At 41.7% G+C, this 25,670-nt stretch overlaps 1 protein-coding gene across 3 annotated transcripts in view; it reads left to right on the plus strand.

Annotated features, from left to right (window-relative positions):
• The window catches only part of grm8a (glutamate receptor, metabotropic 8a), a 225,456-nt gene that overhangs the window by 180,780 nt on the left and 19,006 nt on the right, over nucleotides 1-25,670 (plus strand). For all 3 annotated transcript variants that reach the window (XM_044022484.1, XM_044022483.1, XM_044022485.1), the window contains 4 exons: nucleotides 14,248-14,387; nucleotides 16,442-16,588; nucleotides 18,730-19,151; nucleotides 19,809-20,175. In XM_044022484.1, the coding sequence (XP_043878419.1) occupies nucleotides 14,248-14,387; nucleotides 16,442-16,588; nucleotides 18,730-19,151; nucleotides 19,809-20,175 (1,076 nt within the window). The remainder of the gene's footprint in view (nucleotides 1-14,247; nucleotides 14,388-16,441; nucleotides 16,589-18,729; nucleotides 19,152-19,808; nucleotides 20,176-25,670) is intronic.

The following is a 25,670-nucleotide window of genomic DNA, read 5'->3' on the forward strand; positions in this document are numbered from 1 at the left end:
CCCTTAACTTACTTAACTTAACTTGAAGCCGAACAGGCAGTCGTGAGACAACAGGAGAGACAAAGTCGGAGACAATGAGCTCATTTAGAAGTGTTCTCCCATTGACCATTGAGGAAAATGACCCTCTTATTGTACATGACTAATATTGTTTCATATCCTGGTAAGAAACGTATAATAACCCATTCAATCCAACAGTGCAGCTGCCGTGCAGTAGTATAATTTAATATTAAATAATAATAAATGATAAATAATACATTTATAGTTATTTTTCAGTGTTTCTGTTGTTGGCAAAATTGAAATAATAGGTCTTCATCCATAGCCAATATTCAAAATAACAGCTAAAACCACCCTCTAGACTTTCCACACACACACACACAGACGTACACAGACACACACAGTGTTTGGTGCAGTGCAGAGCAAGAGAGAAACAATAAGGTAATGAACCCTGGAGCAGCAATGACAGACCATGCTGTCCAGCTTTTATTTGTTAGTAGGTTTATTGGCTTATCCATACAAACACACCCGTGCACATAAAAACGTGTGCAGACACAGACTTTGATGGATACACACACACGCACACACACACAGTCTTGGAATCTACAGCCAACGCCACAATTTAAAGAGCCAGATTCAAACAGTCGGTTGGATTTTTGGAGATGAAATCAAACATTCATGAATATGTTTCCATCAGTGGAGGGGGGAAAAAAAAAAAAAATATTGTTGTGCTACAAAAGCTCAGAATAAACAAACTCCAGAGAGAGAGAGAGTGAGACAGAGCCTTTCTTGGTGATGAATCAAAAGCTGTCAATCAAAAAAAAAAATCTCTGGCCGAACCAGACTAAAAGATGTACAGCCATCTGCCTCGGCCGGTTGGGGTGAAAGGAAAATGGGGGAAAGGGGTGAGGTGGGGCACATAAAAGGGGGGAGGGACAAGCAGTGTTGTAACTTAATAATACTTTGTTACCATACTTAGGTGCAAAATTAACATATCTGTACTTTACCTTGTTATTCATAGTTGTAGTGACTTTTACTTTTACTCCATTTCACTTCCTCTAACTATCTTTGTTACCTGTTACTACCAAATAAAATCAGAAGAAGAAGAGTTGGTGATGGTCTGTATTTATATAGAGCTATTCTAGCCTTGATGAGCTGCTTTACACTATAGTTTGTCATTCACTCATTCACACGCTTCAACATGGGGTTAAGTGTCTTGCTCAAGGACACATATAGACTAGCAGAGCGAGGAATTGAACCCACAACTTTCCAGTTGAAAGACAACTCGCCCTACCGCTGAGCTGCCATGGCGCAATCCTTAAAAATGAATTTTGATACTTGGTACAGTAAATGTCATGTACTTTAAGACCTTTACTGATGTAATCCTATAAAAAGTGACTTCAACTTCTACCAAAGTCATTTTCTTGTAAGATAATTTTATGTACTTTATACAAGACTGGGGACAAGGTGCAGAGACAGAAGATAGATACCAGGATCAGATGTATAACATTTGCATTAAGTTCTGAATTGTACATTATACTGATATCTGCTCTCTCTTTCTCTGCTTCTCTTATTTTCTTTCTCTTTCTCTCACTCTCCTATATCATTCTATTCCCCTGAAGACATGGACTCATCAACTGAAGTCTGAGCTGAGGTTTTTCTGTTCAGATTTTTAAATGGTGGGAATAGTAGCTCAATGTTAACGCCTTGTCTCAAAAGTCATTTATTGGGCTGTTTATTTTTCTAATTATAACTGGCATATTTAGTTTTCCCTAAATTAAAATATCACTCAATTATTACAAATGACAACTCACAAATAAATGAAGAGTCTTCATGTTCTTCCAAACGGTAAAGGGAATAAGGTGTGTATTGTTAATTTTGAACACACGAATGTCTGATAACGACAATCAGGATGTAAACTGGGTTTGGCAAATTGGGTCAGGTTCTAACACCTCGTCCTGTTTTGGTTCATTTCCGGTGAAGTATGTGTACTACGGATGACTCAATACGATTCAACCTGTCAGAGTTCACTGCAGACTTTAAATACACGGAGGTAGGCCAATATATCGATATATAATGCCCTCGCCGTGCTTTTTACGAGGTTGGAAACAGCCAGGAGGGACATTGTTCCCAGACCTGCAGAATTCCTGATTAACTTCCATTCATCTTCGTCACTAGAGAAAATTTACATGAGACTGGAGGGATACAAATTGACTCCGTCTTCAATGTTTGTGACAAACATTCAATTCCTGAAGTCTACCGACTAACAGTAAGGTTAGGGTAAGCGCCACGTTGTGTTGGGCATTAGCAACGGGCAGTGTAATGTGAATTATTTCTGTGTTCACGCGGCTGTGGAGACTCTTACTCACAGAAAGTTAACGGCTGCTCGCTGTGAGCATGTTTCATAGCAGCGTTTCGCCTCCACTGTCTCTCTCTGGATCTGTGGGGATCCGTGTAAAAGCTTCTCTACGACTTGTTTTGGCATCCCGGTGGCTCAAGAGTTATCCACCATTTTCAATTGTATGATGAAAACAGTCTGCAAAGAGACGAGTTGTCTGACATATTGCCTGATTTATGTGGAGAGGTGAATAGCGAATAGTAGTTTCCTGCCAGAGGGCGTTACCTTGGTTGTGTGACATCAGCTACCAGAGCGCTATACTTTCTTTGATATCTGACTCAGAGCTTCATATCAGCTCATCCCTAAAGTTTTCATAGGGAATAAGATTGTAACTTCATTGTGAATTCATGTAACAAAAGGCAAATAATGTTATTCATACCCATATGTGTTCTCCATCAGAGTGAGCCATTTAGATCTATTAGATTGAGATATGGCAGTAGAGCAATGGAACTGAGATTAACGAAAAGTGGTATTAAGAGTCTATTTTTGTCAGAAATTGTTTGTGTTTGGCACCGAGGGGTTATATCTCCTGCCAGCAGAGAAGATGGACATCACCATGGGAACTGACTTGCACTAATTAGAACAGCGTGACTTTGAGATGATGAACTCTATACCTGGCTGAACGACCTCGGGGAGCAAGACGTGGAGATGGAAGGGCCTGGTGGTGATGACAGAAGGTAGAATGAAGAACTAACCAGCTGGAGGATGAAGCTCACGTCATCAGGATGACCTCAGAGAGGAAAAGAGAGGACCTCCCTGGGAGATGATGAACTTGACTGGGCAATAATGATCTCGCCGAGAGGAGGAGGGAGCAAAAGGAGGGAGACAGGGTTATGGCAGCAGAGCGACGATCGAGGAATAATGATCTTGCAGGGATGAACTTATAGAGAAGGGGAAGGTAAGACGACACAGGTTGAAGGTAAATTAATATAGCTTGGGAGCAAAAGGCGATGGCTATAGGGAGACCCCTCTTTGGCCATTATGACTTTGGAGAGAGGTTGGTGGTTGCAACCCTTGTGCTCACACTGAGGGGAAACATCATCAAGGAAACATCTACAGTGTATAAATGTGAAATAGAGGGAAAAAAGTAATCTAAAAGTGGAATTTGACCTTTGAAAAAAATGAAGAAGACATGGAGATTTGACTAGGACATATCAAATGTCCTTGAGAAGCAAGAAATTACAAGAAAACAATGAGAAGAATAGTGTTTTTTTATTGAAAGCAGGGAAAGACTGCAGAGCCGGTCCACCTTGAGAAAAGAGTACAAGACGGGCAAAATAAGCAGTCACAGGTGAAACATTTTCCATGGTCAGGGCAAAATCGCAAAAAAGAAATTTGAAAACATTCATTTATGTTTTCCATCCCTTTGTGAGAAGTAGTTTTTGACATTTGCATACCATAGTTTCACTTGGCTTGTTACAAATATTGCACAACACTTTCTTTTTTTCGCCTGTCACCTCTTTGCCTATAATTTCATTTTTTTTAACCCTTTCATACATGAACGTATTGGTAGGCTGAGGCATTTAGAGATCCCACGTAAGTCCCTTTGCTGTCATTGTGTGGTTGTCTTACAGCAAACACGTCAGAACGCAAACAAAAAAAGCCTTTAGTGACAGCACCTGCATTATGTGACTGGCTATAATGAAACACAAAGTGAGGGATTATCATCCTGGCTGTAGAGGAAGGGCTGTGTGAGTGACTTGGCTGTACAGACTTGCAAATTAAGACAGTGAGCCAAATAAATCAAATAAAGTCACCAATGGGTGCCAGCAAACTGGAATGCAGTCTTTAAGAATATGATGACACGGATTAAAAGGGGAAAGTTCGACATTTTGACTATGTTCCTCCATGCCAGCGCTTAGATGAGAGTTTTGCTGACAATTTAAGTGTTTGTGTATTAAGTCTTAAGCTAAAAGAGATGCCAGTGATGTGAGTTTTTGTGTTTTCTATTCCATTCCACAGCAGTTATACCAGACTGTTCTTCTCATCTCTTGCCATGACATTGAATAAGTTAAAGTCAAACTCTCCTATGACGGGCCATCATTTTCAGTGGTGACACGCATCAGGCCTGTGCACAGCGACAAGGTTGCAACACTCATACACACTCATTTTTTTTGCAATGTTTTGCAATGTGACCAAAGAACTAGGTCACAGTGGTCTTTAAACTTTAAATCTCCATCATCTAGACAAAAATCTTCAATCAGTTGGTGAAGGAGAGGGTCACCCTGACATTGCCAGCTATTTTTCTTTTTTTCTCCACACACATTGAGCCTCAAAGGTGGGATGGCATTTTTCCATCATGGTACAGTTTGGTTTGCTACAATATGGTATGGTTTGGAATGGTAAAGCCCTTGAAGAGGCTCGCGTTTCAACTGAGAACAGTGCCTTTACGTGGTCGGAGGGGGTGTGCGCCGTGCTCGATGACCGTGTTTCAGCAAGACTTGTACCAGGGCGCCGACATCGAACAGCGACACTGAATGCAACTCAACGGACAACATTGCAGCAGCTCGGTTTGTCCCGTCAAGACATCGAGCCCTGTGTGAGAATAGACTGCGAGTGTTGGGAGTGATGATTTTCTGTTGCCTGACTGTTTTGGGTCTAAATCCACCCTGTACAAGACTGTACCATTACTCAAGGGAAGGGTACTGAAAAATTGAAAAGTTGGGGCCAGTAATTTTGGTATTATTCCGAATGGAAACCCAAAAACGAATTCCACCATACTGTGCCAAACCTGAACTGTTCCACTCAGTGAAACACGCCATTACTATCATATATGCTCATAACACTTTTGCTTTTTTGTTTTCATCGTTTTCATAATTTGATGGGTAATTACATCTGTGAGACACCTAGTAGGTTTTGTTTGTTTAGTAACAACCAAAAAAAAACACCCACTTCTTACACCCTGCATATGAACAACTATATCGACCATCATCCCAATCCTTCCAACAACCAGAATACCTGATAATATCAGGAAAAGATATATATATATATATATATATAACATCACAATCATACACATTTCATGCTGGTTTCCTTGTTTGCTCACTGAAACGCGACTCCTCAGATTCACACGTACTGTAATGTCCTACTTAATACCCGCTGCTCACTTACAAGCAGCAGGCAGTAATTGGCAGATCATTGACATAATGTTCTTTCTTGCACAGGTGGTATCACCTTGCTCTCCCTGGTAGCACTCCCCGACAGTTTAATCCCCACAAGATTGTTTCCAATCGAGGCTGAAGTTTTATCCCATGCTGCTGGAAACAGACGGACAGCGTTGTTCTAAAAGTAGTGACATAAGAACAATATGTTGTCATACTGTGTTATGACGGTGCATTTTTTGAGTGTACTAAATTAAAATCGGTGAAGTATTCCTTTAACCAAAGCAATTGGAAAATTCCTGCCACGGCATCAGCTGCTGAATATGCAATAATTTTTTACCAGCCAGACGTGAAGCCACAGAAAACACAAAGGAGTTCAAAGAAAATGAGACAGGAGTGATGAACTCGTTACCGCATAAACACAGACACAACTGAAGCGGCGTCATTTTTGTTTTCCCGACACAAAATATACAATATGCTCATTTTCAGTTGTCAGTGAGGCATTGTTGATTAGACGTTAGATTTAACTGGAAACGGATGAGACGGAAAAAAATTACAAACACACCTAATCTTGTGACAGAAACAGCATTATGTGCATCCGCCATTTGTAAACCATGATGCCTGCTGAGCAGACTCAATGTTAAGAAAGGACTTGGTGGTGATGGATCAATAATGAACAACATACTGTAAGCTTATGGATGTATCGACTTGACAAGCCGCCGCTGCGTGTGTGTGTGTGTGTAAATGCACGTCTGTGGGCATACTGTACGTGCTGGATGTGTAATTTGCTCTATCGCCTTTGAAAGGCCAATCAATACGCAGAGATATACAGGTTGAAAAAGCCCGAAAATGATTTCCATATTTCTGATGGATACACCAGTCAGTCATAAAAGCACATTCACCCACACAGCCCTAACAATACAGTACTGTAGCTGTAGTCTTATCATCATATAGGGCTGAAACTAGAATAATGACATTACTAGTCCTCTACAAGCATCCTCTCTCCCTCTCTTCGCCCCCCCCTTTGCTCTTTTCGTCTGCCAAGTTTGGTAATGTAATTCCTTGTTTCTCGTTTTGTTTGTTTCGTCTCTCTCTCCCTTTGCTTTCATTCTCTCTATATTCTGTTTTCCATCCTCCATTAACGCTGCTTTGTCTCCTTTGATCAACCTAATATTTGGGCTCTCTGCTTCAGTTTTTATCACCTCTATCTATTTTTTTATTTTTTTTTTTTCCCACTGCTCTCATTTGGTCTCTCATTTCCTCCAAGAGTGCAATGAATGTGCGTCACGACGCAAATCGAAGTGTCCTAAATGAGTTTTATGTAATTACTGGAGATTGCCGCGCATCGCTATCACACGCCGCCGTGCATATGTGTGCTCATGTGGGTCCCGCACAAGGCACCACATTTTTTCGACAGAAATTCCTTTGTTATAGCCTCAACCTCAGCTATCTCACTTTCACTATTTAACCAGTGTTTCATTCTCACTCCCACTGAGGCCCATCTGGATCCTCTTAAAACACGTATTGTTACTTTAGCTTGTTCATTATCTTCCCCGGTGTCTCTGAGACAAACAATTTCCTCGCCTGTTATTTTTTTTTTCAACAGCGCTGGCTGAGAGGTGCAAGGTGGTATAGTTGAGGAGTATAGAGAAGTAGTCGGGTGAAGCAAGGCTAGGAGATGTGAAGTGCAAGAATATGAGGGATGGAGAGACAAATGGGAGGGGAAGAAAGGAGGAACATCTGCCGCTGGATGGAGGTTTGGCCGTGTGGATAGTTTTATATAAATACTGTTAACATACTGCAAATATGTTGGAATGTGCGAGGCAGTTTTACATTAAAAAATAGAACCTAAAAATATTTGTGTGATGTGGAATTCACGTTTACCTCCACCTGAGAACACAGTGAAAGTATTAAGAATGATTTAGGATGAGATTACATTTTTTTGCGCTTTATTTTGTGTCTTTTTCTGAAGTCTTCGTGAAACGGCTCTCGGAGAGCCGCTGTAGCTTCCGCACGGATGTGCTGTAAAACAAGTTGTGAAGGAGGGTTTTCTTGGCTGTATGGGTTGCCATTTGGAGTAGCCAATTATATGATGTCTCCACTTAATGTGACAGACCGCCCGGTCTCCATGAGGGATTTTCCGCCACAATGTCACTTATCTCTGCGGGGGTTCTTTGAAAAGGAATCTGAGAGTGATGTTTCTCAGGAAGAGGATGATGACGAGGACATTTCTAGAGGGGTTTTTTTACCTCAAAATTCAGTGGTGCAATTTTGGTTTTCGTAGACGGCACTGGTATCCATAAAACTCTCCTGGGTAAACTCCCAGACTACCTCTGCACCCTTCTCTCCGTCAGCTCTAGTAGTCACCGTTTGTGCGCCATCAAGTGGTTTCTCTTTGGCAAAATCAGCGTTTTTCTTTCCATGCACCATGGTCATGGAATAATCGTTCCCAACTAAAAACATTCATAACCATGAATGACGTTTTAAATCGTTTTGGTTTTGTATGGCTGTTACCTTGGCCAGGTCTCCTTTGTAAAACCAATTTCTAATCTCAATGAGAGTTGGGTTGGTTAATTAAAGGTTAATAAAAATAAATAAGAGACCACAGAATCACAGACGCATGATGACGATACGTTGACGTGCGGCCATTAAATGAATAATGAAGAGTTGCATGCAATGGAGGATAATTCCAAGAGTACATGATGACATCAAAAATGTCAAGGCAGCTTTGAGGGCAAAACAATTTCAAATTTTAATGGGAATATTGGAATTGGCTCTTTTTCTATATTATTAGCTTATAGGTGAAATTCCAAGCTGCGTGCTTTTGTCAAAATCACATTATACTTCCTCAAAGCTAACCGTGACTTATACCACCAACTCAAAAGACTATTGTCATCAATTGGACAAGTTTTAGTTTAAAGTTTTTTATCCTATTGGCAGCCTATAACACATCTGCACACACACAGCCCCATGTTTTATTAATGCATGCTGCATTGTAGGTTTTGCATCTCCCCATCACAGTCTCTGCTATGAAGTCTTGCTGTTCATCCTCAGTGTTTTTCTAAAGAGAACCAAGGAATCCTTGGGGCTTTTTTTTTTTGTTAACTACCACATTTGTTTCTTCCTCTTTGACTCTTTTCTTTCTGTGTGTATCTATCCATTTTTCCTTGCGTTTCATGCTATCTTTAGATCGAGTAACAGGAAGAAGTCCGGGGCTATTCATACGTCCCTCTCCTTCCATCGCTGTCTGCAGGGGAGGCTTTAAAGCCGCTGCTAATTGATACTCCCACACAGACTGGGGGGCTACTCTCTATGCTTCTTCTTAGGGAGTCGGGGCTAGTGTAGAATTAGCTGTTTATGGCTTGCAGTGCCTCCTCTTTCCCCTTCCAAGATGCAAATTTGGTAGGAATATGTGCAAATTTATATGAAATTAAGCTGTCGGTGAGATTTGTGTCCCCTTGTCCTTTTTGCACGACACAAGAAAGAACCTTGTTAAAAAAGTAGCTAAGTAGAATTGGGGTGGTATTTTTGAAAAATTGTGCTTTCCAACCTTAGTGTCATCTGAGTCGAGAAATATCTTCATTCTTTCATTCGTTACGTGCCCACCAGTGGTACTTGGTCCAAGCCTTGGTATTAAGACCTACTCGTAGGGGGACGGGACCTCATTCCCAGAATGTAAACAGTGTCCGCCGCCTTTGCTAACAGTTAGGCTAACAGGACCAAGTGTCACTGGTGGGCACGTAACGAATGAAGAAGAATGAAGATATTTCTCAACTCAGAGGAAACTTGAGTAGAATATTTCAGTATATTCTTTCCACCTCTGCATATCGCAGTGACTTCATGGGCGCAGACAGAAGCAAGGTGCTTTCACATGCGTGTCTGTCCATTTTTACTCCTTTTCGCCTCTGAGGCTGTTAGGCTCAACTTATTACCGTACTCCTCAGTCCATTTTTTCCTGTTCCTCTGTTCGGCCGTCTCTCGATCCAGGTGAGCGTTACACATTGAATTTATTTGAACTTGGTAGCAAAGCAAATCAATAGTTAATCTTCTGCCAATATCACTCTTTCACTCCTATTTCATCCTCTTCTGCATGAAAGTTTCATCTCCGCCTCCCGAGTCAATTTCGGCGAAATCTAAATTCATGTCGGCTCCATGTCATGAATTTTTTTTCATCCGTTATTACATATCATTTTACTTTTTTAAAAGCAAAATTGTTGTGACCCGAGACCTTTTGAAGAGCAAATCTTTTTGTAAAGTTGAGAAAGTTGTCAATTTCTTGTGATATTCTGTTGGTGATCCCCAAAGGATGAGCCTCCAACTTTATGGGGAACCTGTAGATCGATGCCTCCAGCAGGCAGAGAAACACAGACTTGCTTGAGGGCACTTAAACATAACCTGCGATGATGCCTTGCCTCTGCTGCTTTGAGGGAAGAAAATAGTTAAAATAAGTCAAAGAAGACACACACACAGACACACACACACACTCGCTGCTGCTATGCCTTCAAGTGCACATATTAGCTATTCTCTCCGCATCCGAGCAGCCTGGCCTCCGCCAAATAAGCACCTCAAGCCCATAAAATAAATTCCGTGTTATGTTAACATGCATCTGCCCTCTGGCCTTCCCGGTGTTTTCTGTGTCATTTAGGAGTTTGTCAGCTTGCTTGAGGTCTTGCCGAATGAATGCAAATGAGACAAATAAAGAATTAGCATTCATTTTAATTGTCCTAACAGAGAGACAATGTGGCGATGTCCCCGTCTGTTATTCCATTAGTTCATAAAAAGTACGGCATTTCATTAAAAATGCAATTAGCAGTGAACTCGTGGAGTGGATGACCCACTATGAGTGTATGGTTATGGCAGAATTATCATTTGCCCTTTATTTGAAGAGTGGACATTACAGGTTAGACGCCTTTATCGCCTTGATGGTCGTACAATAAAAATACAAATAGACTTTACATCGTTTTCAGGTAATTAAATTCATTTCAAGAATAGTAAAAGTATTAGTTTCTTTAGCACGTGTACTCAGTGTCTACTTCCAAAAGTAAAAAAAAGAAATGTCACGAGTGACCAAAGCAAAATCCAAATGGAAATCCACTTCACCAGTTGGCCCCGCCTGTGCATCCTTTAAACCAAAACATTAATCACAACTGATGAGTGGTTGTCAGCTACCTGTTTTCCAACACATTGGCTCAATAATGCCAGCCACCTGTCATCGCCATTGTTTGCATGTTTGTGGTAATTGCTGTTGCTTTTTAAACGTCTCCCCGTTCCTTTCCGCCGTACTCGGTAATTCCTCCCCCCCCCGCAATTGATGCAATCACTGCGCGATTGAATAATCATTTCCTGCTCAAGGTAACGTTTGATTTTCTTTTGGAGCTAACATTGTGCTTCTGCTCTGCATAATTCAAAGTATCTGTCAGCGCGTCTCCGCTCTCCTGACAACTGTTTAAGTTGCCGCGTGCGTGACTTGCTCTAAAGAGGCGTGACTGGTGTGGAAGGGAATATTTGAAAAAGCCTCAGTCAGGCAAGATCTAAGGGAAATGTCACATGGTAATGAGGTGAGAAACAAAGTCGTCTTCTGCGTATTTATTGATGCTGAAGACTGAGCGAGACAGACTGGCCATAGCGCATACATTGCTTCTTTTAATCAGTTTAAAATGCTGTTTGATGAGTGACCAACGCGTGAGAGTTGTGGGTGGCGGGGACAACGGGGTGAGGTTAAAAGTTAGGCCGGCTTGAAGAGATGAAGCTAGAAATGAGGACAAAATGTAGGCCAAGCCGCACCACAAAAAAACGAAGTGGACACTTTCGTCTAAATTGCCGTAGAAGAGAAAGAGAGAACCTGAAACGGTTTCAGGATTGGTGGTCGCACTTTTTTTAATTTGATGGTCATGAAAATTTCCCCAGACTAATTCCTTCTCACTGGGATGAAATAGAAGAACAGAGAAACCCATTTTGTGTCCTCATTTAGCACAGAGGGTGGTAAAGATGGGGATGGCAATGGACAAAAAGAAGACAAGATTGGATGAAGAGAGGGAGAATGCATGCACAGAAGTAAAGTGCAATGCAGATGTCAGGTGATGGCAGGCTGCTTTGGTACTGATGTTAGATATTTTGTGTTCAGGTTGCACACAAGCTGTCCAATATCCTTTGTAACTGAGAAGAAATAATCAAAACAAAGACAGTGTATTATCAGCATTGCATTTCCCTCCATGTATGTGTGCATGCTCTTCTTCACCAACAAGGTTCATTTCAGGGAGTTTGACCTACATCTTTGAGCCCGAAAATCAAAAAGACTTATAGGGCCCGTCCACACGGAAACGTGTTTAGGTAAATTTTGTCACTACTTGCTTTTTTTTTAATTAAAAAAGTCACCAGGGTTCTGTAGAGTCGCCAAATATGCATACGGAAACGGCACAAGCTGTAAACTTAAACTGAAACAAACAGACATTATTTCCCCTTCTTTCCCCCCCCTGGCGGTTCATTCTGTCTCCATTTCTGTTATTATATCTAATGTTTACAACGTTATTTTGGTGTAACGTTTCAGCGCAACTACAGTCCTGGCATATGTACTACGGCGTTTTGAGTCGTTTCAGGGGGTTGCGTGTGGACAGAGATACTTCCTGAAAGGATGCCATCTTTACGGATAACTTTTTGAAAACGGCAAAGAAAAAGTCCGGACGTGGCCTTAATGATGATGTTTTTCATCTCGGTGCGACCTGAACACACCTACAAAACGGATCTCTTTTTTTGAGCATGAATCTGACACACGTCATGGAACAGTTACAACGTTAAAACGTGTGAAAAGCAGGATGTTCAGGATCTTCATCATAGATAGGAAGTAGTGTTGTGTTGCCATTACCCGTAGAAAAGTGCAAAAGTGGTCACGGAAATGCCTACTTTTTTGAAAAACCTCTCAAATATCGCTGAGGTCAGCATGTCGATATAAAAGTTTATTGCAAAAGTGTAATGGAAACACACTTTTTGTCTGCATTTGTCACTGGTCATGACGTTGGGGTCACATGACCACTTCACTTCGGACAAGACGGAGCTGTATGTAGTTCACCCGCTCTGTCTTCCGCGGGACGAGATTTCACGAGAAGAACGGGACGACGCCAGACTAGATTTACGGTGGAAACACCTGCAAGTGTCAATTTAAGAAATATCGCTTTCATTTTTGCGAAAAAACGTGTAATGGAAACGCAACTATAGATGGGCGGAGTTGTGAGTCTTAAGCCTTTTGTCAGCCCCGGTTTGCTGCGATGGTTCAGTCATGGAGATAAACAGTTGCTCGGGAGAAACAGCACGGTTGCTACAGTGTATTGTGTGAAGACCTCAATGACATAATTGTGTGTGTTTACCGCACAGCAAGGATGCTAATTAGGCGTGAGCAATACTAATAGTGTGTGTGTGTGTGTGTGTTTCCCAGCACGTGCATTGACATAAAGAAATGTGTATAAAGCATTGGATATTTTGTATTCCGGTTAATGGGATTTAAAGAAGTCAAATCATGCTAATTAAACCTCTCCTGCTGTGGAACATCACAAAGCACTGAAATACTTCATTGCAGGGTTTTTGCTGAACACGTTTTGTTCAGTTCAAGGCAAAATTAGAGGCAAGGCCGAGTAAAAGAATATCATTCGGAGTTTAGTGACATCAATTACCGGGTTTTTGAATCGTGTGAATGCATTGAATGTGTCAGAAATGAAGTACACTGGGGCATATGCTGCTTTATGCGTTTAATTATCTCCTCATTTGTTAGCTCATTATCACAATGTTTCCATCGTCACATAATCTGTCTCTCTCTTTTCTTTCCATTTTATTTCCTCTTAGTCTTAATCACCTTTTCTTTAGTTTTATTTCACAATATGCGTCTTTAAATAATATCCCTGCTAATATTTTCCTCTCCCTTGTTTGTCTCAAGCAGACAAAGTAAGTGTTCGTTCTCTTTCGTTCAGTTTCCTCATGTCCAATATCGCTTGTTTTTTTGTATATCCTCAGTGTCACCACCCGCCGTACCAGTGACTTGAGTTCGGAGGGAGAATTCTTTTAATGTTCTCTTTAATTGGATTTCCTTTTATGCTACACCAGATTCACCCGCCCGCTTTGATTGTATTGTGACATAAAAGAAAGAAAGGGGGGTATACAGTATATATATATATATATATATATATATATATATATATATATATATATATATACACATATATATATATATATATATATATATACATAAAGAGAAAAGAAAAACATGCGTGAGGTCTTATTGGTGCCGAGGAAACTCTAAAGCTTAGAGGACACATGAACTTATTCATGCATGTGCATATTTAATCACTTCTGCACTCTCTCTCTCACACACGTTGCTCTTACATATTGTGTCATTTTAACCACATATTTGTAATATAATGAAGTGGCAAATGTTATCTTATAACATGTAAATAAAAACTATGAGGGTGTTAAAATCCCTGACGTTCCAAGTGTGTTTTTCCAACAAGCTATTTGGAAGATTAGCAGTGTGTGCTGAGGACATCGCAACCTCATTTTGGTAACACATTAACATTTCAAGCGATGATAATAATTCTGACTTTGTTTATCTGGCACAGAGATGCACCTCTGAGGATACGACCTCTCAAAGATTTGGCCACAAAACTTTTCAGAGCCAGCACTGATCGATAAAAACTGAGACAATCAGCTCAAATGTGACTATAATCATGAAGTTGACCATCTCTCCAACATCTGCCTTATGTCTTCCAGGAAGTGCCGGCACGCCAGTGGTTTTCAATGAGAACGGAGATGCTCCGGGGAGATATGATATCTTCCAGTACCAGATTACCAACAGATCTACGGCAGAGTACAGAGTCATCGGCTCCTGGACCAATAAGCTTCACCTCAAAGTGAGATTTTCAATGCACAGAAAAAACAAAAACCGCTATAAACGAGCATTGCATTTGCACACGGATCTGACGCATGCATTAAAGCAACCACATAGATGGTTCATAGTGATACAAATCAAGAAAGGCAAACCAAAATATGGAGATATGAGTAAAAGTTATGTGTCATTAGATTTTTGGCATTATAAAACACAGAAATAGAGCTTGTCATTACGCTAGCCCCTCCCTCCCCTGGTACCGTAATTCCTAAATGGTTGAATAAAGAACTGCCAGATATCAAAAGTGAAAAGTTATCTTGGAGCAGAAGAAGATTTTCTTTGACAATACTACAGCCATAAAATCAATATAAATCCAGGCAGCCTCATTATCTTGATGGTCATAAGAGGGTTAAAGGCCACATACCTGAACAAAGTGGCTGCTATGTATTTTAAATCCCCATTCACTGGATTCCGTTCAGTATCGAAAGTAAGCTCTTGTCTTTTTTTTTTTTTGTGTTTCTTTGCATTTACAAGGCCAAACACCCATATGAATGAAACCTGTACATACTGGAGTGTACAGGTGAGACAACTCTCATTGTCTCATTCATGGCTTTTCAGTCAACTGGTTTCCATGACTTCAGAGGACACTGCATTGATTTATATTCATTTCCTGGTGGCTTAAGGCCCTGGTATACTTCCAGACACGTCCCACTCCACGGTGAGGTGGCGGTACAAGTCTGGACACAGGGAGTAGGACACATTCTTACCAAATGTGCAGAAGTATACGAGGTCCTTTACTCCAATCTTAACCATAACTACTTGATTTTTTTTTGTCCATATAATGTGACTGTGTAAACAGATTAAGGTCCCCACAACATAAGGAATACCGGGTACAATACAAAGGAATACACACACAGAAAAACATGCATGCACACAAACTTCCTCAGTGTTGTTGTTGAATTGAATTTCAAAAATCCACCTGGGACTGAATCAGAAAAGACTATTTGACAGAAAATGTTTTCTGCCTGAAGGACAGCAACAGCCCGCACACACACACACACACACACAAAAGACAGCACATGGATAAACAGAGAACACCGCTTAGTACTAGGTTGACATACTGTATTGGGCACATCGTTCCGTTAATACATATAATTAAAAGCAGAATACTATTATTGTTTCACCTAAGTAATTAATGGAGATGGAGAGGTTCGTGACCAGGCCTGTGCCTCGTGCATAATTCATGGTTGTTGTTACGGAAATTCGGTGTGAACTCGCTGAGTGTTTGTGTGCAGATTTTGTTTTTTTTTGCAAGGCTATGAATATGTAATGAACAAAAATACTCAACAGATAAGGAAAACTGCACCCAGGAAAGTTTTTCTTAAACAATGCTGCTTTTTCTTTTTTGCCATTAGTGCTTTTCTCCTGACAGGCATATTTGCAGCAAAGTAACCTGATATTGTGTGTTTGTTTCTCTGTGTGTGTGTCAGTGATCAAATCAAGTCCGTTTGCTCCATCCGTGATTAGTTTTTCCTCTCTAACTCGTTTCTGTTGACTGCTACATTGTGTGCCTTAAAACTGTAATGCATCATTTTCCACTCGGCACCTTCAGCAACGGCTCAACCACAGGGGGGACCTGTGTAATGACCGAGTTTATTACAAACACTCCGCGCACATAACGGCAAATTAAAACACACACACACACACACCAGCGCACACTCTCACTGACAAATACCAGACATACGTGAAAGCTTGGGAATGCAGTTTACTGCCACGTGGACGGCGATGTGCTGTGTGCGCGCTGAAAAACGATCATAAACACACAGAAAGGAATGGCCCTTTTTGTGCCAGATCTGATTACAGTCTGATTGCCGGGAACGTTATGCGAGGATCTGCTTCTGCTAATTGGTCTCCAGGTTGCCCTGAAGACATGCTTTCTGCAGGTACAAAAATATGTGAGTGTTAAAGGACTGTTAAGACGCAGATGGCTGCATGACGTCCCCGAGTGAAAGGTCTATAGTGTTAATGTATCTCAGACACACGATATCGGGCTGTTTCTGACTCCATCCAACTGTCTAGGTGGAGGCCATGCGTTGGAGGAGAGGTGACCCGTCTCTCCCGGCATCTGTGTGCAGCATCCCGTGTCAAGCAGGTGAAAGGAAGAAGGTGGTGAAAGGCGTGCCGTGCTGCTGGCACTGCGAGCGCTGTGAGGGATACCACTATCAGGTAAACACTCTATGCATGAAGGCTCGGATAGATGGCTTTTTAATCCAAAACTGTAGAAGAAGTTATCCAAAAGAGTGTGACTGATGCAATAAAGTTGAATTAAATGCATAGAATTATATGGAAGTATAATGGAATAGCATTTTCCAGCTCCCAGTTTTATTGTGGAGACGGTGCGCTAAATCCCTCAGTGTCGACACTTGCATTACACGGTTCACAGGTTGCACACAGTAAAAAAAAAACACCACACTCACAATTCACTTGGCTTTATTGTGTTTGTTTGTGTCCCAGAGTCATATATATGTATGTAGAATTGTCTTATATGGTGTCATCATGCTTTTTTTTGTGTGATCCGAGTTTCTTCTTGCTCTATACCGTCATGTTATAGTTAAAAATGTCATGTTAAAAAATTACGGAAAGCCTGATTTAGCAGTTTTTTGGCTTCTTTGGTGGCACTGTCGGTGAACCGGAGGAAAAACAAAATTTGTTTGGTTCCTTTGAATAATAGGAAGCCTTAACTTTTAAAAAGATGATAAATGGATGTTGTTTGTGGAGAACAAACAACTGTGCTTAACTCCCACTATTGACATATTTACAGTTGATAATGTCCTATAATATGAAGGCTATATAAAAACAGGACTTTTTTTTTTTTGCTTTTTGCTTCAGGGATATAAAGTCACGTTTGTGAAAAATGAGGAAAAGACAAACTTGGCTGTATTCCACAAAATTTGCACCTCAAATGCAAGAAATGGTGTTTCAAAGAGTTCCTGTAAAAGTGTTAACAAACAAAAATGGACACCCTCTGAAAAGATCCTCGCTAAAAGCCTGCTGTGCCGTGATCACAACTTTGTTTCAACTAATTTTTGGCCACTGACAACGTCAGCCACTTACTGCATAAGGGCCATTTTAAGTTCACATAATACAGGCATGAAAGTACTGAGCATGAAATTCAGCCTGGGGAAAAGTTTTTGATCACACACACACACATATATATATATATATATATATCTCCGCCATCTTAATATATTACCAAAGGGGGTGATTTGCCCGTTACATCGTCCTCACTGAGTGGAAAGTGTCCATCGGCGAATGGGTGCACGTGCCAAAAAAAGAACGTCTCCATTCAGGAACTAATGAGAAAAAAAATGAAAATATCAGCCACAGCAGCGGCAGGCAATTGTTGTCAAGAGTGAGCGATCGATACTCGTTTTTGCAGATACATGCATTTGCTCCAAAATCAATAATCTGTTGGCACATTTTACTGTAGTTTAGGGGGTTCAGCAGCATGGAAAATAGAATCATAACGTGACAAGCGCAAGTGAGTGAACGTCGGAGTGCGTGTACAGAGATGTGTAAAAGTGTGTGTATTCTGTCTTCTTAATGAGACGTTTCACAGAGGTAGGTAAACAAACCAGTTATTGAGATATTTTTTATCTATCTATCTATCTATCTCTTTTTATCAAGCTGAAAAGAGGTTTGAAATAGGTTGCTCCCAATTTGCATAAAGCTGACCCTCAGCTATATTTGACTTGATGACTTTTATAGATACCTGGCTCCTTTCCTGTGGAATTAATGACTCATCAAAGTGACAAAAATCAGTAGTGTTATTAGTAGCATAATGATTCTGTATGTCTGTTGTAAAAAGGCTCAGCCAAAAGCATTAACCAAGAAAACTGACAACCCACTAATTAATGTTAGCTTGATGACGGGAATATTAGTTTCCCAACCTAGGACATGCACAATGGGGGGGGGGAGCATGAAATAGGACCTAACCTTAATTACCGCAAGTGACTATAAATGGCATCGCTATGCGGCCCAATAAGGTCGGAAAATCACTCTAAATGTTCCTTTAAATTTATATGTGTTTTTCTTCTTTCCAGTTTTTGCCTGCACATCTTTTTCGAAAATGTTTTACCTTAGCTCTACAGAACCATAAGTTCTAGTTCTAGTTGATCTGATTTTATACATGGAAATTGAATATTTTAAAAATGCCACAAAAGTTAAAACGTCTGCAATGACACTCCAGGGGTTGACATTTGAATTTCCAAGTATTTCAACAACTGCCCAATAAAGGTTGAGAGATATAAGCTATCTTAGCTTCAGGTTTTTCCAATCTCTACATGATCAAATTGTGTCTCGTCCAGGCTTCCGAGTTCACCTGCGAGTTGTGTCCGTACGAGATGCGACCCGACACCAACCGCACCGGCTGCGTGCCCATCCCAATCATCAAGCTGGAGTGGCACTCCCCCTGGGCCGTCGTCCCCGTCTTCATTTCCATGCTGGGCATCATCGCCACCTCGTTCGTCATCGTCACCTTCGTCCGCTACAACGACACGCCCATCGTGCGGGCGTCGGGCCGCGAGATGAGCTACGTGCTGCTGACGGGCATCTTCCTGTGCTACGCCATCACGTTCTTGATGATCGCGACGCCGGACGTGGGCGTGTGCTCGTTCAGGAGGATTTTCCTCGGCTTGGGGATGTGTTTCAGCTACGCCGCGCTGCTCACCAAGACCAACAGGATACACCGCATATTTGAACAAGGGAAGAAGTCTGTGACGGCACCCAGGTGAGAGGAAAACAAAACAAAAAAAAAAAATAGTTGTCCAACATTCTACATAATGTTTTCCCCTCTGTGTGGATGTGAGGTCAGGACACAGACTTTGATGGGTGTAGTGGGATGGAAAAGGTCACCGTGCGATTGTTGTGTTTGTGCATTTCCTAAACCTCTTACTAAGCTCCTTGTGCTCATTATTCATCATTTTCTCCTTCATACATTATGCATGAGAGTCTTGAACTCACATTCACCTACTGTATTGTTTGCACTCGGAGTGACTGACTCCGAGAGTGAGTGTCAACTAAGTGGCTGAAATGTTATTGCAGCATTGTGCTGTGTTCGTGTCTGCGTCCCTGTTGCCCTGTTATTTTCAGTCGTACACAATTGTCCCACTTTTAATTATTGAGGGGCAAAATGCTGGCATGCATTTGAGGTAAATCCAAAATGCATCAGCACACTCTGACTTGAATATTTTGAGGCTTCTCGCCACGTTCAAGTATCCAATGTGCTTTTCTTGTCAGATATAATGCCTCCGCTTGTTTTTATCTCTCCAACATGATCACATTTCCTCTTTACATTGCTCACTGAACTCTGGTTGTGTGTACAGCATAGGTTACCTCGCTTGAAATGAGGCGGCAGTATTCCTTACATCCGTAATCTCCCCCGCAGGTTCATCTCGCCCGCCTCCCAGCTCGTCATCACCTTCTCCTTGATCTCAGTTCAGCTACTAGGAGTCTTCGTCTGGTTCGCGGTGGATCCCCCGCACACTGTTGTGGACTACGGCGAGCAGCGCACCCAGGACCCCATGTCGGCACGCGGCGTCCTCAAGTGCGACATCTCGGATCTGTCCCTCATCTGCTCCCTGGGCTACTCCATCCTGCTGATGGTGACATGCACAGTGTACGCCATCAAGACGCGGGGGGTGCCCGAGACCTTCAACGAGGCCAAGCCCATCGGATTCACCATGTACACCACGTGTATCATCTGGCTGGCGTTCATACCCATCTTCTTTGGCACATCGCAGTCTGCAGAGAGGGTGAGTTTTTTTTTTTAAGCGTACATGAGTCACTTTTATGCGGAGGTCAGAATCTTTTTGTTGACCTGCAACATTTTCTTTGTGAACTGCAGTCTACAGAAAGTGTGAGTATCGTTCGATGTCTGCACTCCATCCCCACCATGTTTAAGTCTGCAAATAGAGTAAGACCGTGTGTGTGTGACATGACCATGGTCGAGTTTTTAAAGTTTTAAAGTCTAAGGCACGACAACGAGTGCTGTGGCTGTGAGAGGGAAAGAGAGACGCAAAATGAAATCCATATTTTTTGATTTACAAAACGCTCGTCTCCAAATGACAACACACTGACGACATGTTGCGGGCTGTTTAAAATCTTTTATGTTGTCGGAAATGAATATTGAATTGGCTGATCATGGCTGGGTCGCAAATGCATCACCACAACTTGGTCGTTTACACGATGAACCACTGTATTGGACTGATATTGGAGTCATAAGATACTCAGGGTTTACCAAATTTTAATTCACGGATGACTATATGTGACTATAACGCAAGTCTCTTGAGCCTATTTTACAGTATTGGATTTCTAAATTATGCATTACTGTGACAAAAACTGTGGTTTCTCTTACTCCCGGAGAACTTTCCACACATTAGAACTGCAACCCTTGTTATTGAGAGATAAATGTGTTTCACAGATGGTGCTAAAATATCCTGTGAGTACAAGAGGTTGTTTTTTTTTTCCTTTTGGTTGATTGACTGGATACGCAGTGTGTATTCCCCGACCTTTAGTCAATTATTGATGACCGTAGGTGAGTGAGATGTAGGTTTTGCTGCACAGCAGCGTGTGGTTGGTTGTTCGGGCAGACTTTGCGGTACATCAAGGCAGCCGTCACGGATGCTGCCGTTTTATAACTGAGGTCCACTGCTGTTTGCTCCGTTTTCTAGGGCCGTCAAAGTTAGCGCGTTAATCTTTGCGATGAATACAGCCGAGATTAACGCGATACAATTATTTAACGCAAGTTTGTTCACTATCTGGCATGCGCTGGTCTCTGACATGAAAGCTGGAAATTGGAGACAGATGGAGATGGAGAGAGGGGAGGGATGCCCGGTTTCATTTTAAGGAGCTGAGCGACGGAAACCATCGTTTAAACCAAAGTTTCACGGGCACAATTTATTGACAATGACTGGAAGTTGCAAAACAGTGGCGTCTGAAATGCCCACTGTCCGATTGCTCATTAATTTAGTCATTAGAAGACAAGCAAACTTTTACTCACGATTCATTTAGATTAACACATTTCAATAATGGGATCTTAATAAAAGGTCAAACAAGAGGGTTTTCAGCTTCTTAAATGTGAATATTTTCTTCATTTCTATGCTCCATATAACAAAGAAATCATTGTGAAGTCAAGTGAATCATTTTGGTTTGTGGCAAAACATTCGAGAAAATCATCATTTCCACGTTTTTTTTTAACGTTTTCTGATATTTTATGGACCAAACGATGACTCGACAGATGAATCGATTATGAAAATAATCGTTAGTTGAAGCTCTACTCTTCTTCATAAAGCCATCCAAACAGTAAAACCAGTGCATTCATTGGACTGATGCTGTCCCGGGTTTTCAAAGCAAAACTCATCCTATTGCCATTGAAATTCAAGTCAGGTGTTTGATCATAGATTTCCCGCTATGTATTTCACAATGCTGAACACGGGCACGTCTGTAGACTGTAAATGTTCACATTACAGGTAGGCTGTTAACAGAGAGATAGCGCTCGGGATACAAATATGATACAGTGTGCACTTACAAGAGATAGGACTCGTAATCCTGAAGCATAGGTTATTAATCGACTTCAATTTGAATTAAGCAGCTGTGTATGTGTTTCAGGTGAGGAAATACTTCCTTTTGCTCTTTGCAGGAAATGTTATTTTCTCACTCTCAGCCTCGTTTCCTCTCAAGGTGAGTGACTGCCTCGGTCATGTCTAAATAGAATATCTCTGACATGAAAGGGATCCAGACTAATCACACATCAGGGAAATCATACGCTTGTTGGGTCCGCCGTAGAGTGAATCTCATTTATTTTTACTAAAATAAACCAGTGAGTTTTGGAGCCGGTGGTTTTAATTGAGAGAGTGAGAGTGAGAGAGAGAGTATTCATTTATTTTCTGTTTTGACCTTTTTCCATTTCACAGTTTATGAAATGAGATGTGCAGAGTTCGGTAATTATTCACATTCCTTAGACGGAAGCAGCGGCCCTGCGCCAGGTGTCAAACTCCAGGACTGCTGGCAGCTTCTCTAACCTTTACGTGACTCGATGTTACTGATAAAAAAGAAAAAGAAAAACGCACGTGTCATGTGCATGACCTCCATGACCTTGCATGCATTTGATGGTGACGCACAATGACACCTTTCGGGGCGTGTCCGTGCATGTCATCTGACCCACTGAAGCGTCCCGTCCTAGCGGTGTCCACGCTACGCTTAGTCGCCTAATTAGAGTGTCCGCCGGCGAATGTATGTGTTGCTGCACGCCCGCGTGTTTGTCCTGTGTGTTGTTTTTAATTGGAATCTCCACCAGTGCACATTTGTGTTTTGGCGTATGTTGTTTCTAATTGGAATATCCTCTGGAGTGTGTGGCAGCTGGCTGGCTTTGCAGAGAGAGAGCAGAAGACAGGGAGGAGAGAGTAGCGAGTGGAATAAACAGGTAATGATGTTAGTCGCTGATGGGGCTTTAATGAGGAGAGCTCTACCAAGGGCATAGGTTTGCTTTCAGGGTGGGGTGCCACTTGAGAACCGCGCGCTGTTCATTTTTTTTCTTAACGCCATTAACGTTGCAATGAAGGTAATGCGCACTTGTCATGTTCAAGACATTTTGTGTGTATTGTATCAGGCCTTGGAGGGGTCCAGGCACCGTTTCACCATCGCTTCCTTTCATGTTATGATTAAATATGATAGCGTATATTATATTTGAATGGTTCCGGGGCTCACTTTTCTCCCAAGATCGCTAAATTGCATTTTATAAGCTGATGAAGTTTGAGCAGTCGTCATGGGGATTTCGCTGATAGCAGGTCGTCATTGAGGCAGCAGGTGGTTAACAGGTGGAACCGGTCTTCTATAAATTGCATTGCTGGGCGGTTGTTCTGCGGCGATATAAATAAAAGTATTCCGTCTATTTTCACGACAGAGCTATAAAGGAGTTAGTCTGACTGCATTTGTACTGGCGTAGGTTTGCGTGTGGACGGTGGGGACACGTCTACACCAGTATTTGGGGAAAGTGTGAGAGGGGAGCGAGTGGATTTTACGAGCATCCATGAATGCATCACACCCGAGCAGAAATATCGCAGGCAAATCTTTTCTCAACTAATGCTAGTTAATCATGTTTGCTAGTTTCAATCAGGTTATAAACTAAACATGTTAGCTTCAGGTTGCTAAATGTGTCCCCAACAGTCCTGTAACCAAACCTATGCCATCGACTGAATAGGATTTCTCAAAGTCAGAATATCACACCCGGGTAATGTGGATGGGAGTTAAATGTAAATGCATGTAAATGTTCATGTAGACTGGGCTGAATTTATGCTCTCAGTTTAAAGTCACCTGTGTAGCCGCCAGTGAAGTCAAGTCACAACCGCGCTGGCTTACTGTGGGTGGAAACTTACCCTGGAGTGACCCCAGTATGACGCTGTGGCAGGTGTGTGTGTGTGTAAATCAGTGAAAGAGGTTGAAAGTGCTGGAAAAAGCTAGTCATTTGACCTTAAGTTCAAAATGTGTGAGTGTCGAAAGGAGAAGAAAAAGAACTTAGGTACTCGATGTCTTCATTCCTCATTATCAACTTCTTAGATCGTCTCGGAGTTGAATTTATCCCCCGCCAATGAGTCAAGAGGCATCCATATTCATGAGGCCATGTTTGTCATACTCTCCTTGCATTTGAGTAGGTATAACAAGTTCATCCTTAGTCTCCTCACTTTTTTTAATACCAACTTGGGGAAGTGCCAGATCTTTTTTCTTTTTTTTAATGTCGTGCCCTGAGATCAGTGATTCAGAGTCACAGTCTGTGCACATACAACAAGGGTTAAGATGCAAAAAAAAAAAAACCCTGCCACCTGAAGAAATACAGAATCCCCTCCGAGCTTCAGGGTTGAATAAAAAGCAATATGTTCAGTGTCTGTAACACCCACTTATCCCTCTGTACTCCCTTTGGATCAATTTATGCGCTTCATTTATTGGCAAATTAAGAATTAAGATTATACTGCATCTTCTCTGCTCGCATATTCAGATACTTCTTTTTCCCTTCCGTGGGTGGAAGTAGTATTTAGTCCACTCATAGGCAACTTTTTTTTATAGCCCCGGGGCAAGATCGTGGATTATCTTGCTCGTCTTGACAGAGCTACGTTGCGGTGGCAGAATCAGAGCTAAGATTAGGGTCCCAGTCACTGCAGAGCTGCCTGCTAATGTTGCATTTGTCATGTTGATGTCAACTCCAAGTTAGGACATTGTACTGTATGCGCTGATATCTGTGCTGTACTATGCTTGAAAAAAAATTCAAATGAATTAATACGAAACTATTATCAAATTTGAAACATAATAAAAGCATACTTTTATACACCCAGAGCGAACTACTGCCGGATTAAAAAACTGCGGGGTTACAGGAGGATAAGATCTTAATAAGGTCTTTCAATTGGTCTTTTGTTTTTGCAGCGTGTTTCCGTCGATGCATTTGTTTTGGGTCGTTGCAGTGCTTTTGTCGGCCACCATAAAATACTATGCATGTTGCATATACAGAGGGGTTCAATGATTGTCATTTCTTCAAAACATTCACTTTGTCTCCTTTGTTTGCTTCATCTTAGCCCACCCACTGGTTCGGCCCCTGCAACAACCTCATCCCTTATTCTCCTAATCTTGTATGTCTGCTTGCTCACTTTGAGTTAATACCTCTGGTTTTTATTTGCCTCCGCTGCGTCCCGTCTCTCACTCGCCCCCGATACCCAACTAGGCTCTGATTCACCGCAGGTTGAGAAAAAAAACTAAAAGAGGAATAAGTACACACTGTAATGGTGAGTTGCAAGGAGACAGTCGGCTCGAATAAGGATGTGTGCGATGAGTCAAGGAAAGGAGGGATCCTGAAATATTGCCAGTTAGGAAAGTATTGTTTTGAAAAAGGTTGCGCTACCACGCAGAGGCTGCAGGTTTCCGACAGCTTCAGCCGCACCCTGCTGAAAAAGGAAAGATTGTATGTGTTAGACTTTTGCTTTTTCTCTGAGTCTCTCTCTCTCTCCTTGTTGTAAAGCAGGAACCACAGGGTACATCCTCCCTCTAGCTATCTCCCTCCCCCCCTCTCTGTCTGCCTCGTCATACCTTTGCCTGACGCCATGAGCAAAAGAACATCTTTTTTGTTTGTCATTCTTATATTTCTCTCTTTCATTAATCTCATATACCCCCCTCCCCCCCGGAGCCACCTCTCCTGTTTGACACATGTCCTAAATATGGTCAGCTTGTTATCTCCCGCCTCCAACAGTGGAAGAAGAAACCACCC

The sequence above is a fragment of the Solea senegalensis genome, linkage group LG3 (genome assembly GCF_019176455.1).
Source record: "Solea senegalensis isolate Sse05_10M linkage group LG3, IFAPA_SoseM_1, whole genome shotgun sequence".
NCBI lineage: Eukaryota > Metazoa > Chordata > Actinopteri > Pleuronectiformes > Soleidae > Solea > Solea senegalensis.